Source organism: Phyllobates terribilis, unplaced genomic scaffold (assembly GCF_046119375.1).
Source record: "Phyllobates terribilis strain yellow unplaced genomic scaffold, ASM4611937v1 Scaffold_2__4_contigs__length_985480577, whole genome shotgun sequence".
Taxonomy (NCBI): domain Eukaryota; kingdom Metazoa; phylum Chordata; class Amphibia; order Anura; family Dendrobatidae; genus Phyllobates; species Phyllobates terribilis.
The window spans coordinates 639,693,076-639,711,557 of NW_027362762.1; the positions used below are offsets into that span (position 1 = coordinate 639,693,076).

Sequence of the window (18,482 nt, forward strand, 5' to 3'; positions counted from 1 at the left end):
AGTTTCACGCCAGTGTGTCCGTAGCCTAATAATAAAATCCATATAGTAATCCTGCAATGTCTGCTGGACATGGTATGGGGAGGGTTTATGGCTCAGTTAGTACACACTCCATATTTCTTGTTATTAACTAGTTAATGCTCTCTTGTCTACCGCACTGCAGTGTCAAGAGGAAGACAGCGAGACAGGCAGCAACATCGCATCAGGGAGCCCCTGACCTCGAAATAGAAGGTCCTCAGATCCTGGTATTGTGACATAATATTAGGAATAATATTTTTTGCATTTATATTACACTATGAACTCCACAGCACTTTACAGACATCATCAACACTGACCCCATTGGGGCTCACAATGTAAACATCCTATCAGTATGTCTCTGTAGTGTGGTTGGAAACCCATGCAAACACTTGGAGTATAAACTTGCACATAAACAAATTAAAATCATTAAAAGATTATTTTTTCTATTTATCTCAAGGTAGTCTGTCTGCAGGATTTTACCCCTACAAACCTTTTATATGTGCTACCTGGAATGTGGGGGGAGAAGCTGCAAGGATGGGGGTAGAAGCTACATAAAACTTGGGCCGCGACAGGAGGGAAGATTGTCTGCGATTGGGGGGGTCCGAGGGGGAGGGGATTGTACGCAACGGGGCCGTGACGGGGGAGGGCTGCGACAAGGGGGGGCGCCACCGCTGACAGTGCCTAGGGCAGCAGGAACTCCAAATATGGCCCGGGCAACTGGCTGGGGGTCCCTGGGCAAATACCTAGTCTGCCTGCCCCAAACACCAGCCCTGTTAACAAGACGTCAGTGCTGCAAGCAGCGGCTCCACCCGCATAGACAGGAAGGCCGCTCAGTGATTGTCTGCAGCGCTGTTGCCATCACACCAGGAGCAGTGCAGACTCCGCATTGGACCCAGGACAGTGAGTGTTTTTTTCTTGTTTTCTATAAGGAACTGTTCCCGGAGACCTGGATTTTCTGAAAGGAGACAACCCTTTTCACTGCCATAAAGTAAATTAGGCCAAAGCAGTAACGCTAAACTTTGGGATCCTAAAAAAAACAGCAAAAAAGCAATGTGTGAATAATAGCCTAAATTGCTAAAGCTGTTCCTCTTGTTCGCTGAGGTAACATTTTGCCACCTGAAGGCCCATGTTCTGCACGTGGTAAAGGTGAGCCAAGCACAGAGCCAAACAGTCATGAGAACTAAGCGCACTGCTACGGAAGCCTGAAAGCACACGGGCTTCTCAGAGCCGAGTGCCGCCCGGTGCTCCCATGTCTCCCTGCAGATCTGAGAAAAAAAACCCGGAAACTGCTCTCACCCGCTGACCGGGCTCGCACATGCGCAGAGAGAAGAGGAGATTGCGTAACGCCTGCTGAATCTCGCGGTACTTCTGTGCTGTGCTCTGGTCACCGGGGGCTGCACAGTGTGTGGAGGTCTGGAGTCGGGCGGACCCGCGAGTGCGTAGCCTGGGGTGCAGCAGCAATGTCCTCTAACTCCCCTTCTGGATTCTACCGGCAGGAGCTGAACAAGACCCTGTGGGAGGTGCCCGAGAGGTACCAGAACCTGAGTCCTGTGGGCTCCGGGGCGTACGGCTCGGTCTGGTGAGTGCAGCGCTACTAGCTCGTCAATCCCGGCGGTTCTGCGTGCAGATTGGGGGGCCCGTGGGTCCGGGGGTGAATCCTCTGGCATATTCCTTGCTGGGGCCTAGCGGGATTGGGCAATGCAGGCACTGTCTCTAGTTCCGCATTACACAGCAGGCGCATTCCCGGGGCCAGCGTGAGGAGCCTGACTGCTGCCTGCAGAGCCCCCCCCCCCCGGGGGCCAGTGTGAGGAGCCTGACTACTGCCTGCAGAGCCCCCCCCCCCCCGGGGGCCAGTGTGAGGAGCCTGACTACTGCCTGCAGAGCCCCCCCCCCCCCGGGGGCCAGTGTGAGGAGCCTGACTACTGCCTGCAGAGCCCCCCCCCCCCCGGGGGCCAGTGTGAGGAGCCTGACTACTGCCTGCAGAGCCCCCCCCCCCGGGGGCCAGTGTGAGGAGCCTGACTGCTGCCTGCAGAGCCCCCCCCCCCCCGGGGGCCAGTGTGAGGAGTCTGACTGCTGCCTGCAAACCCCCCCCTCCCCCCCCCGGGGCCAGTGTGAGGAGCCTGACTGCTGCCTGTAGAGCCCCCCCCCTCCCCCCCGGGGCCAGTGTGAGGAGCCTGACTGCTGCCTGTAGAGCCCCCCCCCCCTCCCCCCCGGGGCCAGTGTGAGGAGCCTGACTGCTGCCTGCAGAGCCCCCCCCCCCCGGGGGCCAGTGTGAGGAGCCTGACTGCTGCCTGTAGAGCCCCCCCCCTCCCCCCCGGGGCCAGTGTGAGGAGCCTGACTGCTGCCTGTAGAGCCCCCCCCCCCTCCCCCCCGGGGCCAGTGTGAGGAGCCTGACTGCTGCCTGCAGAGCCCCCCCCCCCCCCCCCCCGGGGCCAGTGTGAGGAGCCTGACTGCTGCCTGCAGAGCCCCCCCCCCCCCCCCGGGGCCAGTGTGAGGAGCCTGACTGCTGCCTGCAGAGCCCCCCCCCCTCCCCCCCGGGGCCAGTGTGAGGAGCCTGACTGCTGCCTGCAGAGCCCCCCCCCCCCCCGGGGCCAGTGTGAGGAGCCTGACTGCTGCCTGCAGAGCCCCCCCCCCCCGGGGCCAGTGTGAGGAGCCTGACTGCTGCCTGCAGAGCCCCCCCCCCGGGGGCCAGTGTGAGGAGCCTGACTGCTGCCTGCAGAGCCCCCCCTCCCCCCGGGGCCAGTGTGAGGAGCCTGACTGCTGCCTGCAGAGCCCCCCCCCGGGGGCCAGTGTGAGGAGCCTGACTACTGCCTGCAGAGCCCCCCCCCCCCTCCCGGGGGCCAGTGTGAGGAGCCTGACTGCTGCCTGCAGAGCCCCCCCCCCCCCCCCCTGGGGGCCAGTGTGAGAAGCCTGACTGCTGCCTGCAGAGCCCCCCCCTGGGGGCCAGTGTGAGGAGCCTGACTGCTGCCTGCAGAGCCCCCCACCCCCCCCCGGGGCCAGTGTGAGGAGCCTGACTGCTGCGAGTCTTTGGGGAAAACCTGCACAGAAAACAGCGTACACGCAAAGGAAATTGTCGTGCTGCAGATGTGAAGCGCACCGCAGGTCAGCTTACTCTGAGGAAAAAATAACACAGCGGTCAGGAGATTTCTATAAATCCCACCCACTATGCTGGAACTATAAGACGCTGTGTTTTTTTTTTTTCCACCAAAAGCTCATCGTGGGGAAAAAAAGCCTTAATCTGGAAGGCGTTACCAGAAATTCACTTACTGGTACCACTTTGTGTTTTTCAAGCGTTTTTGCCGCAGAATTTCCGCAGCGAAAATGCTTAAAAAATTCTTGATAATACGTGCCTCATGGTCCCCAATGATAATCCCCATGTGCTGTGCACATGCTGCTGAAATTTCTTCTGCGGATTATCATTGCGGAAAAATCTGCAGCATGTCCATTAATTTTGCTGACACGCAGCGTAATTGCCGCCATTGACTTGCATTGAATCGCCTAATATCCGCATGACTACGTGTGCACATGCGGATGTTAAGCGATTCAATGTGCGGACGGTACCCGGGTCTGGAGAAGAGGAGACTCTCCTCCAGACCCGGGTACCATAGAACCTGTAAAAAAAAACAAACAAACAAATAAAAAAAACCTTAAAATAAAAAATATACATTATACTCACCTTCTGATGGCCTGTGGTCTCCTCCCCGGTGGCTCGCGGTGGTGTAAAAGGACCTTCCATGACGTCATTTAGTCATGTGACAGGTAACACGACCGCAGACCCAGACAGTCGCGTGACCTGTTACATGACTAAATGACGTCATGGAAGGTCCTTTTACACCACAATGAGCCGCCGAAGACACCAGACGCATCGGAGAGAAGACCACGGGCCATCAGAAGGTGAGTATAATCTTTAATTTTTATTTTTTACCATTCTTATTCTTTTTTTTCTTTTTTTTTTAACTATTACTTGGTCACACTATATAAATCCATGCCGGTTGCCCATGCTGGTTGCATGGATTTATATAGGGTGACCAAGTTGTCAAGCACTTTTCCAAGTGATGCTAAAATCGCTTGGAAAAGCGCTTGATAACCCGCATGCAGAAATGCATGTGAAGAACGCTTCTACCTGGCAGGAAAAAACGCATGCGGATTTTACATTCGTTTTTGCACGCGTATTTGCCATGCGTTTTTCCAATGCATTGTATAGGCCAATACACATGCAGAAACGCACAAGAAGGCTATGTGCCCACGTTGCAGAAATGAAGCAGAAAATTTCTACTTCATTTCTGCAAGTCCTCTCCTGGAAAAACGCATGCGGAATTCCGCAAGCGTTTATTGCGTGTTTTTTGCGCGTTTTCTACATGCGGAATTGCCTTGCGTTTTTTCATGCATTGAATAAGGCAATTCCGCTTGCGGAAACGCAAAATTAATGAACATGCTGCGGAAAAATTCGCAGCATGGGCATAGAACTTGCGGATTCTCATTGGGGACCATGGGGGGCGGATTACATAGCGTTTTACAAGCGTTTACGCTGCGGAAATTCCGCATCAAAAACGCTTGTAATCCGCAACGTGGGCACGCAGCCGAATTGGTCATGTCCGTATTTTTTCTGCGAGTAAAATCTGTTCAGAAAAAATCCTGACCATGTGCACAGAACTTGCAGAATGTCATAGGAAGTCATGGGAAAAGGTATGCAATGCGTTTCTGGAGCGTTTACGCGCTGCAAATACGCACCAAAAACGCATCGTGGGCACACAGCCTTAAGGTTACCATGTCAAGACATGGTGATTGACTGAGGATGACCTCTGTCGCTGACAGCAAATCATCTTCCCTCATTGCCTACAAGGGAATTGCAGCTTTGCTATCCCACGGCATTGGTGATCACTGCAATTTACTGGCCTATAGTCCCCTAATTCACCACACCACATCCGTGATGCCGGTTGCTTATCAGTATTTGTGCCCTGTTTTTGGTGCAGGGTGTTTATTTTTCTTTTCCTCTTTGGTTCTATTATTTGCACCCACCCTTATGTGTATCCTGCGTCCATCTGTGCTCAATTCTTGGCCTGGACTTTTTTTTCTGGACTTTTTTTTTTTTTCTTCCTCCTTTCAAATTTTTAAACAGGTTGTCCACTATTATTAACAATGCCCTCATCGATTTAAACTGTGGAAATAACAAGTGTTTTTGTAAACACCTTCTGTGGTCATTCTTGCCTGTGAGCGGCGCTATCGCTGACCGCTCACAGGCATCACGTGACCCCCGTCTGCCGACTCCAACATCCGCTGATATCTTGTCAAGCTCCGGCTGCAGTCGTGCGTGACCCACTGACACACATTTCCCCGTGTGTCACAGGCCAGCATCCACCACACTTTTCCTTGCTTTCGTTGGTAACCTGCGCAGGGGATGCTGGGCTGTGACGTGCCCACAGCCCATCAATCAGGGGCGTATGCGTCCACTGCGTCACGCCCAGTTGCCATCAAATGTACCGGAAAATGAAAAAATTCTAAATTGGGTCAAGTAGTGAAAAAATGCAAGTACACCTTGATTTTTTTTTTTTTTTTTTTGGTGTTTTGTTATTGCGGAGTCCATTATGCTGTGAAAGTGAACCTGACAATAGGATTCTTTAGATCAGTACAATTATGGCGATACAAAACCTAAGGTTTCTGAATTTAACAACTAAAATCTAAAATAAAAATTAGCACAAAAAATAAAGTTTTGATTTGAATCACTATTTGCTACTGAGACCCATAACATTTAATTTTTTCGTTGATGAGTTCTGTGATGGCTTCCCCCTACATGTCAACACATAACACAACTTTAGGGTCAACATTTTTTTTTTTTCTTTAAATCTCATTTTTTGAGCCTGCATGACTGGGGAAAAAAAAACCATTCTGGCATTTATTTATATTTTTCCCATTATCCCTCTGACGACACAGCCAGTTTTAATTTCTGGGTTTAAAGTTTTCCTCCCCTTCTTCCAAGAACCATAATTTTATTTTTCCACTGACATAGGCATAATAGGGCTTGTTTTTTGCGCAATGAGTTAGGCTATGTGCCCACGATGCATTTTTGCTGCGGAATTTCTGCTGCGGAAACTCTTGAAAAACACTTGGTAATATGTGCCCCATGGTCCCCAATGACAATCCGCATGTTCTGTGCCCATGCTGCGGAAATTTCCACAGCGGATTTTATGTGCGGAAAAACCGCAGCATGTCCATTATTTGTGCGTTTATGCGGAATTGCCTACTCAATGCATTAGAAAAATGCATGACAAATCTGCGTGTAAAAATCCGCACGCGTTTTTACTGGCAAGGACATGCAGAAATGATGCGGAAATTTTCCTCTTCATTTCTGCATCGTGGGCACATAGCCTTAGGCTATGTGCCCACGTTGCATTTATGAAGCAGAAAATTTCTGCTGCATAAATGCAAGTCCTCTCCCGGAAAAACGCATGCGGAATTCCGCACGCGTTTATCGCGCGTTTTTCGCGCGTTTATCACGCGTTTTCCACATGCGGAATTGCCTTGCGTTTTTGATGCATTGAACAAAGGCAATTCTGCTTGCGGAAACGCAAAATTAAATGACATGCTGCGGATTTTTGAACGCAGCATAAACGCTGCGGAAAAATCCGCAGCATGTGCATAGAACTTGCGGAATCCCATTGGGGACCATGGGGTGCGTGTTACCAAGCGTTTTTCAAGCGTTTACGCTGCGGAAATTCCGCATCAAAAACGCTTGAAAAATGCTACGTGGGCACACAGCCTTATACTTTTCAACCCATTTTACCATACAGTGTACTGAAAAAGGAAAAGTTTTCCAAGTGTGGTGAAATTACGGAAAAAACATAATTCCAACATTGTATTTTGGATTTTGTCATTACTGTGTTCATTATACTGTGAAAATTGATGGTATTAAAATTGATCCCAACTGTGCGATTACGGCAATACAAACAAGTCTATTTTTTTTTTTTTTTTTTTATTTTACTGGTGAAAAAATGCAGTTTTTTTATTTTAATACAATACCTGGCGTTTTGAATTTTCTCTTTTTACGACATTAACAATCGGGTTAATTAGGATTATGAGCTCGCATGGTGGTAGAGGAAGGAGATATGAGCCGGTACATATTGGCCATTAATCAGTGTTAGTTTAGGTCACTGCCGTTACAGGCTGTATAACACAGCTAGCATCTGCCCACTCCATACACTCTGCATGCGGCCTATGACAAAAAATATACTTTAGAGTTCTTAAGGGGTTAAACACTACTACACTCAGTGCTCTTGGCATTTTTATAGACTCCCTCCTGCCTTCAGCTCATTTGCACACCCCTATGTAACTATGTCACAATCAGGTATGTGCCCACGATGCAGAAATGCTCTCCATTTTTTCCTGAGCGTTTCTGCATCTCCCTGGCAGAAAAAAACACATGCAGATTGTACATGCGGATTGTACATGCGGATTGTACATGCGTTTTCCTGCCAGGGACATGCGGAAGTGAAGCGTTCTTCACATGCATTTCCGCATGCGGGTTGACAAGCGCTTTCCAAGCGATTTTAGCATCACTTGGAAAGTGCTTGTCAACTTGGTCACACTATATAAATCCATGCAACTGGCATGGATTTATATACGGTGACCGTAAAGAATGGTATAAAAATAAAAATAAATCTATACTTACCCTCTGATGGCCCCCGGAGTCTTGATTCCCTCCGTCCCGGCAGCAGTACACTGAAGGACCTGCCGACGTCAGCGTCGCGTGACCCGTCACATGACTATTTCACACTGACTGACCTTCATTTCTTAAAGTAATGATTGCCACTCGTTTTTCTTTACTTAGCTGCTTTTTTCTTGCCATAATACAAATTCTAACAGTCTATTCAGTAGGACTATCAGCTGTGTATCCACCTGACTTCTGCACAACACAACTGATGTTCCCAACCCCATTTATAAGGCAAGAAATCCCACTTATTAAACCTGACAGGGCACACCTGTGAAGTGAAAACCATTTCCGGTGACTACCTCTTGAAGCTCATTAAGAGAATGCCAAGAGTGTGCAAAGCAGTCATCAAAGCAAAAGGTGGCTACTTTGAAGAACCTAGAATATAAGACATATTTTCAGTTGTTTCACACTTTTTTGTTAAGTATATAATTCCACATGTGTTAATTCATAGTTTTGATGCCTTCAGTGTGAATGTACAATTTTCATAGTCATGAAAATACAGAAAAATCTTTGTTATAAGCTTTCTTCATATTTTGTAATACATTATTTTTAGAAACCTTTTATGGTATGTGTTCGTCGCCTCAGGGAACTTTGAACGGTCTCTATCAGCACGGAATTACTATTTAAAACTAGGCATCGGTTCTTCATTTTGGGGGCCAATTATTAAAAATACACCTTTCCACCTGATTGTTTTCCCTCAGTCTCCACTCCCCCTCTTCTTTGACAGCTCTGGCTTTATCGGGCTAGAGAAGGGAGGAGAAAACAAGCAAGCGGGAAGGTGTATGTAAATGATTTGTCCCGCTGCGCCTGTACTTGGCTTGAACAGTCATTCTGTGCTGACAGTCCCTTTAACGTGCTATTGCTTGTGTTGCTGTATATAGTAAAAATCGTGGTCTTCTATTAATGCAAGCCATGTTCTGACTCACTCCAAGTGTGTTACTCCCAATATAAGACACAGCGAGCAAAGAACTGTGTATCCTTAGCTGCCTGGGTTGTGACCCGGCACAACTCTGTACTTGTAAGAATGAAGGGCTGCTGCCCTGACCTCTGACCCACACGCCGGTGGGAAGAAACCTATTCAAACTAAACAGGAATATCCTCAAAAAGTGAAACTTATATAGAGTCATTACAGAGTGATTTATTTCTGTTAATGTTGATGATTATGGCTTACAGCCAATGAAAACACAAGTCATTATTTCAGTAAATAAGCGTTTAAAAAGGTCCCTTAGTCTGTTTCAGTAGGCTCCACAATCATGGGGAAGACTGCTGACTTGACAGATGTCCAGAAGGCTGTCATTGACACACTCCACAAGGTCCCAGAGTTCCAATTTTAATTTGGAAATCAAGGTCCCAGAGTCTGGAGGAAGAGTGGAGAGGCCACAATCCAAGCTGCTTGAGGTCTAGTATGAAGTTTCCACAATCAGTGATGGTGTGGGGAGCCATGTCATCTGCTGGTGAAGGTCCACTGCGTTTTATCAAGACCAAAGTCAGTGCAGCCGTCTGCCAGGAAATTTTAGAGCACTTCATGCTTCCCTCTGCCGACAAGCTTTTTGGAGATGGAAATTTCATTCTCCAGCAGGACTTGGCACCTGTCCACACTGCCAAAAGTACAAATACCTGGTTTACACACAACAGTGTCACTGTGCTTGATTGGCCAGCAAACTCACCTGACCTTAACCCCATAGAGAATCTATAGAGTATTGTCAAGAGGAAGATGAGACATCAGTCCCAACAATACAGACGAGCTGAAGGCTGCTATCAAAGCAACCTGGGCTTCCAGAACACCTCAGCAGGGCCACAGGCTGATCGCCTCCATGGCACGCCACATTGATGCAGTAATTGATGCAAAAGGAGCCCCGACCAAGTATTCAGTGCATTTACTGAACATACATTTCAGTAGGCCAACATTTCGGATTTTAAAAACATTTTTCAAGCTGTTGTTATAAAGTATTATAATTTACTGAGATAATGACTTGTGTTTTCATTGGCTGTAAGCCATAATCATTGGCTGTAAGCCATAAACATTAACAGAAATAAACACTTGAAATAGATCACTCTGTTTGTAATGACTCTATATAATATGAGTTTCACTTTTTGTATTGAAGAACTGAAATAAATTAACTTTTTGATATTCTAATTTTGTGAGATGCACGTGTGTGTGTATAGATATCTATCTATGTTTAATTTTTGATATTTTTTTAATTATATTTGCCACATCACTATTTAATAAAAAGATTCAGATTGGGGTCTCTGCCCCAACATTTTTCTGCTCTCAGATTACGTGGAAAAACCTGGTGACATATTTATTGTAACTGGTGGTAAGTGGTGAAGGAAAAGTATTGGCACAGAGGGTTTCCAACCACACATTTCTTTGGACAGTCTGTAAAAATGGGGGACTTGCCTGTGTTGGATGTGCCATGTTGCATGTGCCTTTTGATTTTCTTTTTGTACAGATGAGGCTGGGCATAGTGCTTGCCGTTACATACAGTGGCCCTGTCAGGACTTGCGTCCGAACCTCAACAGAACAGGATTCAAGCTTATGTGCTGACGGGGCCATTGATTATAATGATGCCGACTAAGTCAACTATGTCTTGCTGCCCACCAACAATAGGTGTATACTGCCATCAATGGCCCAGCCGGTGCATGCATCCAAATCCTGTTTTGTGGGGGTTCGAACGTAAGTCCCAATGGGGCCACTGAACGTAGTAGCAAATGCTATGTGATCCCCGCTTATTCTGTGATGACAGTTATGTCTATTTTGTTTCTCAGTGAAAGCCACTGTTGTGCTTATTGCTGTATTTTGGACAGCAGACAAATCTTTAAAATCCATTTTTTTATATCTCCAACATCTATAAAACGACTAACCGTTTATGGGATATCTACAGTATAACACTACGGGGGAAATCTTGGCACTAAACTAAACCAAATAGTAAGTAGAAAATACTGTTGTCTGCCACTCAGACTGATTCCGTGCTAACGCCACTTTTCTATTTTTTTTTTACACCTAGTTCGGCCTATGATACGAAGACAGAACAGCGTGTTGCAGTTAAGAAACTCTCCCGGCCGTTTCAGTCTATCATCCATGCCAAGCGTACTTACAGAGAACTTCGTCTGCTAAAGCATATGAAGCATGAAAATGTGAGTTTCTCTCCTCTTTTTGTGGATCACATTTAATCTATAGATGCATTGTACAAAATCTGTTTTATACAGTGTGTTGAGTTTAGATGACCTTGATTACACATTTATTTTTTGAAAACTTTTCAAGCAGAAACAGAATAGGAAATAATGTAGCATCAGTATTAGTTGTTCCTGAAGTGAACCAAAATAGGCAATACAGAAAACTTTAGCTATGTGCACACGATCAGGAGCTGCTGTGGGTTTGAAGCTTCGTGTCTATGCAGCGCCAAACCCGCAGAGTCCAGATGTTACAGCGTAGTGGATGGATTTCTAGAAATCCCATGTCCAGTATGCCTCTGTGCTACTGCTGATCACCTGCGGAAACTGACACGTCTTTCAGATCCGCAGCACGCAAATTTCTCTTGCTGGTCTGCATGTAGACTTTCCCCATAGACTAACATAAATGAGGAAAGTCCGCATGTGACAAAAAAAAACAAAAACGTGGCTGTCCATTTGCATAATGAGGGCAGAAGTGGTGTGGCTACTCTGCAGCTTCGGGGCCACAGCATCTCTGGATACAGCCCAAGAACCAAAGTATGTAGGACACACCTTATAATTACTTCCTTCAAAGGATGATAGTCAAATCGTATTATATTAAAGGGAATCTGTCACTACATTTGACCTACAATACAGACCAAAAGTTTGGACACACCTTCTCATTTAAAGATTTTTCTGTATTTTCCTGACTATGAAAATTATACATTCACACTGAAGGCATCAAAACTATGAATTCACACATGTGGAATTATATACTTAACAAAAAAGTGTGAAACAACTGAAAATATGTCTTATATTCTAGGTTCTTCAAAGTAGCCACCTTTTTGCTTTGACTGCTTTGCACACTCTTGACATTCTGTTGATGAGCTTCAAGAGGTAGTCACCGGAAATGGTTTTCACTTCACAGGTGTGCCCTGTCAGGTGTAATAAGTGGGATTTCTTGCTTTATAAATGGGGTTGGAACCATCAGTTGTGTTGTGCAGAAGTCAGGTGGATAAACAGCTGATAGTCCTACTGAATAGACTGTTAGAATTTGTATTATGGCAAGAAAAAAGCAGCTAAGTAAAGAAAAACGAGTGGCCATCATTACTTTAAGAAATGAAGGTCAGTCAGTGCGAGAAATTTGTCAAACTTTGAAAGTGTCCCCAAGTGCAGATGGAAAAACCATCAAGCGCTAAAAAGAAACTGGCTCACATGAGGACCGCCCCAGGAAAGGAAGACCAAGAGTCACCTCTGCTTCTGAGGATAAGTTTATCTGCGTCACCAGCCTCAGAAATCGCAGGTTAACAGCAGCTCAGATTAGAGACCAGGTCAATGCCACACAGAGTTCTAGCAGCAGACACATCTCTACAACAACTGTTAAGAGGAGACTTTGTGCAGCAGGCCTTCATGGTAAAATAACTGCTAGGAAACCACTGCTAAGGACAGGCAACAGGCAGAAGAGACTTTTTTAGACTAAAGAACACAAGGAATGGACATTAGACCAGTGGAAATCTGTGCTTTGGTCTGATGAGTCTAAATTTGAGATCTTTGGTTCCAACCACCGTGTCTTTGTGCGACGCAGAAAAGGTGAACGGATGGACTCTACATGCCTGGTTCCCACCGTGAAGCATGGAGGAGGAGGTTTGATGGTGTGGAGGTGCTTTGCTGGTGACACTGTTGGGGATTTATTCAAAATTGAAGGCATACTGAACCAGCATGGCTACCACAGCATCTTGCAGCGGCATGCTATTCCATCCGGTTTGCGTTTAGTTGGACCATCATTTATTTTTCAACAGGACAATGACCCCAAGCACACCTCCAGGATGTGTAAGGGCTGTTTGACCAAGAAGGAGAGTGATGGGGTGCTACGCCAGATGACCTGGCCTCAACAGTCACCAGACCTGAACCCAATCGAGATGGTTTGGGGTGAGCTGGACCGCAGAGTGAAGGCAAAAGGGCCGACAAGTGCTAAGCATCTTCCATAGCCTGGAAGAGGTCATTTATATAAAGTGATAAAGATGATTTTTCCACAACACCTCTGATATGAGACCTACAGAGATCACCCTCCTCAGCTAGGTCATTTATATAAAGTGATAAAGATGATTTTTCCACAACACCTCTGATATGAGACCTACAGAGATCACCCTCCTCAGCTGTCTATTTCCTGTATGCCCATATTAATAGTTTACATAGGTCAAATGTGGTAACTGATTCCCTTTAAGTGTGTATATATATATATATATATATATATCAGTACATGCATCCATACAGCTACTCAAACAAGATGAACTGGAGTATTTGTACGTTACAACCCTGCTCACACCACAGCTTTTTGTGTACATTGTATAGAGAGAGCTGTTAATCAGTGCTGAGGTTGGGGCTGGTCTAGGACGCACAAGGCCAGTTGTCCTATACTGATAATTTCCTGCTGATAAAACACTGATTATATTGAAACAGGGAAACTTAGCCAAGTAATTGACACATTGCTGGAATATGTGTCTCTGTGCTCCTTTGACATGGTGTGCTTAGATTACATAGCAAAACCCTTCTGACAAATTCCCTTTAACCTCTTTTTGTGTTAGGACTGCAATAAACATCCTGGGCAGGGTTTTTTAAGTTTGGAGTGAGTTCAGAAGTTTCATCATTTCAGCCAGCTTGAAATCTTTTATTTTCAGTTTTCCAGTATGTTATTTTATATCCGCTTGTCCTGCAAAAAAACAAGACCTCATACCTGTCAATGAGGGCTCTGGAGTCGGAATCTGTCTATTTTGGTGGAATCAGTATAAATTGGACCGATTCGTAAAATATGTAATAAATTGGGTACAGTAGTTCAATGCAGAATGTGCTGTAAATGTTTTCGGAAGTATTTGGGAAAGTTATGAAAGGTCCTATAAATGTCTGTTCTGTTCCTGTTCTAAGGATCTTGGCTTTTAGTTGAGATGAATCTGTGCTGCACTTTATGTACACGCTCAGTAGTGAGGCAGTGAGATGAATCTGTGCTGCACTTTATGTACATGCTCAGTAGTGAGGCAGTGAGATGAATCTGTGCTGCACTTTATGTACACGCTCAGTAGTGAGGCAGTGAGATGAATCTGTGCTGCACTTTATGTACACGCTCAGTAGTGAGGCAGTGAGATGAATCTGTGCTGCACTTTATGTACATGCTCAGTAGTGAGGCAGTGAGATGAATCTGTGCTGCACTTTATGTACATGCTCAGTAGTGAGGCAGTGAGATGAATCTGTGCTGCACTTTATGTACACGCTCAGTAGTGAGGCAGTGAGATGAATCTGTGCTGCACTTTATGTACACGCTCAGTAGTGAGGCAGTGAGATGAATCTGTGCTGCACTTTATGTACATGGTGAGGCAGTGAGATGAATCTGTGCTGCACTTTATGTACACGCTCAGTAGTGAGGCAGTGAGATGAATCTGTGCTGCACTTTATGTACATGGTGAGGCAGTGAGATGAATCTGTGCTGCACTTTATGTACACGCTCAGTAGTGAGGCAGTGAGATGAATCTGTGCTGCACTTTATGTACATGGTGAGGCAGTGAGATGAATCTGTGCTGCACTTTATGTACATGCTCAGTAGTGAGGCAGTGAGATGAATCTGTGCTGCACTTTATGTTCATGCTCAGTAGTGAGGCAGTGAGATGAATCTGCTGCACTTTATGTACAAGCTCAGTAGTGAGGCATTGAGATGAATCTGTGCTGCACTTTATGTACACGCTCAGTAGTGAGGCAGTGAGATGAATCTGTGCTGCACTTTATGTACACGCTCAGTAGTGAGGCAGTGAGATGAATCTGAGCTGCACTTTATGTACACGCTCAGTAGTGAGGCAGTGAGATGAATCTGAGCTGCACTTTATGTACACGCTCAGTAGTGAGGCAGTGAGATGAATCTGTGCTGCACTTTATGTACATGCTCAGTAGTGAGATGAATCTGTGCTGCACTTTATGTACACGCTCAGTAGTGAGATGAATCTGTGCTGCACTTTATGTACACGCTCAGTAGTGAGGCAGTGAGATGAATCTGTGCTGCACTTTATGTACACGCTCAGTAGTGAGGCAGTGAGATGAATCTGTGCTGCACTTTATGTTCATGCTCAGTAGTGAGGCAGTGAGATGAATCTGAGCTGCACTTTATGTACATGCTCAGTAGTGAGGCAGTGAGATGAATCTGCTGCACTTTATGTACAAGCTCAGTAGTGAGGCATTGAGATGAATCTGTGCTGCACTTTATGTACACGCTCAGTAGTGAGGCAGTGAGATGAATCTGTGCTGCACTTTATGTACACGCTCAGTAGTGAGGCAGTGAGATGAATCTGTGCTGCACTTTATGTACATGCTCAGTAGTGAGGCAGTGAGATGAATCTGTGCTGCACTTTATGTACATGCTCAGTAGTGAGGCAGTGAGATGAATCTGTGCTGCACTTTATGTACACGCTCAGTAGTGAGGCAGTGAGATGAATCTGTGCTGCACTTTATGTACACGCTCAGTAGTGAGGCAGTGAGATGAATCTGTGCTGCACTTTATGTACACGCTCAGTAGTGAGGCAGTGAGATGAATCTGTGCTGCACTTTATGTACACGCTCAGTAGTGAGGCAGTGAGATGAATCTGTGCTGCACTTTATGTACACGCTCAGTAGTGAGGAGGGCTGTGGAGTCTGGAGTCAGGGAAATTGAGGAGTTGGAGGTTTGGCTTACCGACTCCACAGCCCTGCTGTCAACTTAAAAGTTTAAAAAAAAATATGGTTCTTGGAACAAGTCAAGGGAAAAGAATAAAAAATGCAAAAAACGATAAATTTAGTGCATTTTACCTAGATTTTAAGAAGTCATTAGCACTTGACATAGAGGAGAAATCTGACTCCTCCATCTCTTTCCAAGTCTCCTCTTACAAGTCCTGGTTGTCATTCAGCCTCTTAGTGTATGCCTTGTTACAGGTTTTCAGGTTGCTAGATTGCAGACAGATATATGGGTCAGAGGTTTAGAAAATTGAGGTGTGCCAGTAGTTATTCTAATTCTGTTAACGAGGGAGAGAAGATTAGAAATCGAACTTGAATGTTGCTGAAAGGTTAGTCCCAGGAGTATGGTCAAAAAAATGTTTTGTCACTGTAACACCGACAGGTGTAATACATAGCAGTACGCATGTATTGCCATAAATTATACCAGTGATCACAATAACAAAAGTTATGTCCCATAGTGGGACTAAAAAAAAATCACAAAATAAAGAACAAAAAAGTGAAAAAAGATCTACCAATAACTGTATATTTATGTAAAAACAAAAATAAACAAAAGTACACATTTGGTATCGCCACATCCAGAACTACCCAGTTTATAAAACTGTCACGCTATTTAACCCCTTCAGTGAACACTGTAAAAAAAAAAAGTGTCAAACTGCTTTTTCATCATACTAAGTGGAATAAAACCTGACCAAAAAGTCGAATGCAAATAAAAATATTATATCTGAAAACGTCATCTTGTCCCGCAAAAAAAGAAGCCGCCATACAGTTCTGTACGCGGAAAAATAGAAAAGCTATAGCTCTCAGAATACTGCGATGCAAAAGCAATTTTTTTCTATAAAATTGTTTTTATTGTATAAAAGTGGCAAAACAAAAAATGATATAAATGTAATATAACTGTAATCATACCGACCCGAAGAATAAAGCTGCCTTATCACTTTTGCCACACAGTGGACGGCATGAAAAGCAATACGAAGAACAATATCTGAATTGCTGGTTTTTGTTCATTTTGTCTCCTAAAAATTGTAATAGAAAGCGATCAAAAAATCTTATGTACTCCAAAAATGGTACCAACAAAAATATCTACTTATCCACAAAAAACAAGCCTTAACATGACTGCACAAATATAGAAAAATTATATCTTTCAATATATGGTGATGAAAAATCTTACAAAAAACTTTTTTTTTTTTTTTTTTTTTGCGTGTCATAGTAGCCAAACAAATACAAATCTGTTCAGCATTGCCCTTTTCAGAAGTGCACAAAACTGTGCCGGACCGTGCTTTTATGCACTCCTAAAAATACGGACATTCCTGGATCCCAGGTCAGACTGCATCCACAATGCCTCCATCTGCCTCATTACAGGGAATCTTCACCAGTGGTTCTGTTTTGAATCGCATATTTCAGAGGTTTACACAGAAACCCTGGTGTTAGCTCTCAGCATAGAGACCAGGATAAATGCGAGCTGAGCCTTACTGCGATCTTTGGGAGGCAGAATGAACAAATCAACAGCAGGTGAAGAATTGTTTTTTTTATTTTTTTCGTCGTTCCTTGTGCGTTATAAGTGATTAGACGACATTATTCTTCGGGTCGGTGCGATTACAGCTGGATCTTTGCTATGCCTTAAACTGTCGGTGCTGGACCGACAGACAAACTTCCTACATCATGCTCTGAGCATGGTATAGCAAGTTTGCTAGCTCTGGTGACCTGTATGTTGTGATGACTACGATGGGTCACCATGGCAACGATCGGCCCCAGCGATGACGTTGCGGGGGCTCTGATCCAAGGGCAGTGGGGCTCCCTGCTTGTGCCTGCTCACTAAATGCTGTGATCGATATTGGCGTTTAGCGGGTTAAAGTACCGTTAGCGGGGCGGGCACCGCTCCTGGCACGGAGTGTCGGGTGTGATGTCCCTCCCGACCCATGACGTACAGTACAGACCAAAAGTTTGGACACACCTTCTCATTTAAAGATTTTTCTGTATTTTCATGACTATGAAAGTTGTACATTCACACTGAAAGCATCAAAACTATGAATTAACACATGTGGAATTATATACTTAACAAAAAAGTGTGAAACAACTGAAAATATGTCTTATATTCTAGGTTCTTCAAAGTTGCCACCTTTTGCTCTGATGACTGCTTTGCACACTCTTGGCATTCTCTTGATGAGCTTCAAGAGGTTGTCACCGGAAATGGTCTTCCAACAATCTTGAAGGAGTTCCCAGAGATGCTTAGCACTTGTTGGCCCTTTTGCCTTCACTCTGCGGTCCAGCTAACCCCAAACCATCTCGATTGGGTTCAGGTCTGGTGACTGTGGAGGCCAGGTCATCTGGCGTAGCACCCCATCACTCTCCTTCTTGGTCAAATAGCCCTTACATAGCCTGGAGGTGTGTTTGGAGTCATTGTCCTGTTGAAAAATAAATAATGGTTCAACTAAACGCAAACCGGATGGAATAGCATGCCGTTGCAAGATGCTGTGGTAACCATGCTGGTTCAGTATGCCTTCAATTTTGAATAAATCCCTAACAGTGTCATCAGCAAAGCACCCCCTACACCATCACAGCTCCTCCTCCATGCTTCACGGTGGGAACCAGGCATGTAGAGTCCATCCGTTCACCTTTTCTGCGTCGCACAAAGACACGGTGGTTGGAACTAAAGATCTCAAATTTGGACTCATCGGACCAAAGCACAGATTTCCACTGGTCTAATGTCCATTCCTTGTGTTGTTTAGCCCAAACAAGTCTTCTGCTTGTTGCCTGTCCTTAGCAGTGGTTTCCTAGCAGCTATTTTACCATGAAGGCCTGCTGCACAAAGTCTCCTCTTAACAGTTGTTGTAGAGATGTGTCTGCTGCTAGAACTCTG

The 18,482-nt window shown here is 45.3% G+C and overlaps 1 protein-coding gene across 2 annotated transcripts in view; it reads left to right on the forward strand.

Annotated features, from left to right (window-relative positions):
- The first annotated feature begins 1,322 nt into the window (after nucleotides 1–1,322).
- The window catches only part of LOC141222122 (mitogen-activated protein kinase 14), a 75,264-nt gene continuing 58,104 nt past the window's right edge, over nucleotides 1,323–18,482 (forward strand). For both annotated transcript variants that reach the window (XM_073666621.1, XM_073666623.1), the window contains exons 1-2: nucleotides 1,323–1,594; nucleotides 10,732–10,861. In XM_073666621.1, coding sequence (XP_073522722.1) covers nucleotides 1,476–1,594; nucleotides 10,732–10,861 — 249 coding nt within the window. In that variant the 5' untranslated portion in view covers nucleotides 1,323–1,475. The remainder of the gene's footprint in view (nucleotides 1,595–10,731; nucleotides 10,862–18,482) is intronic.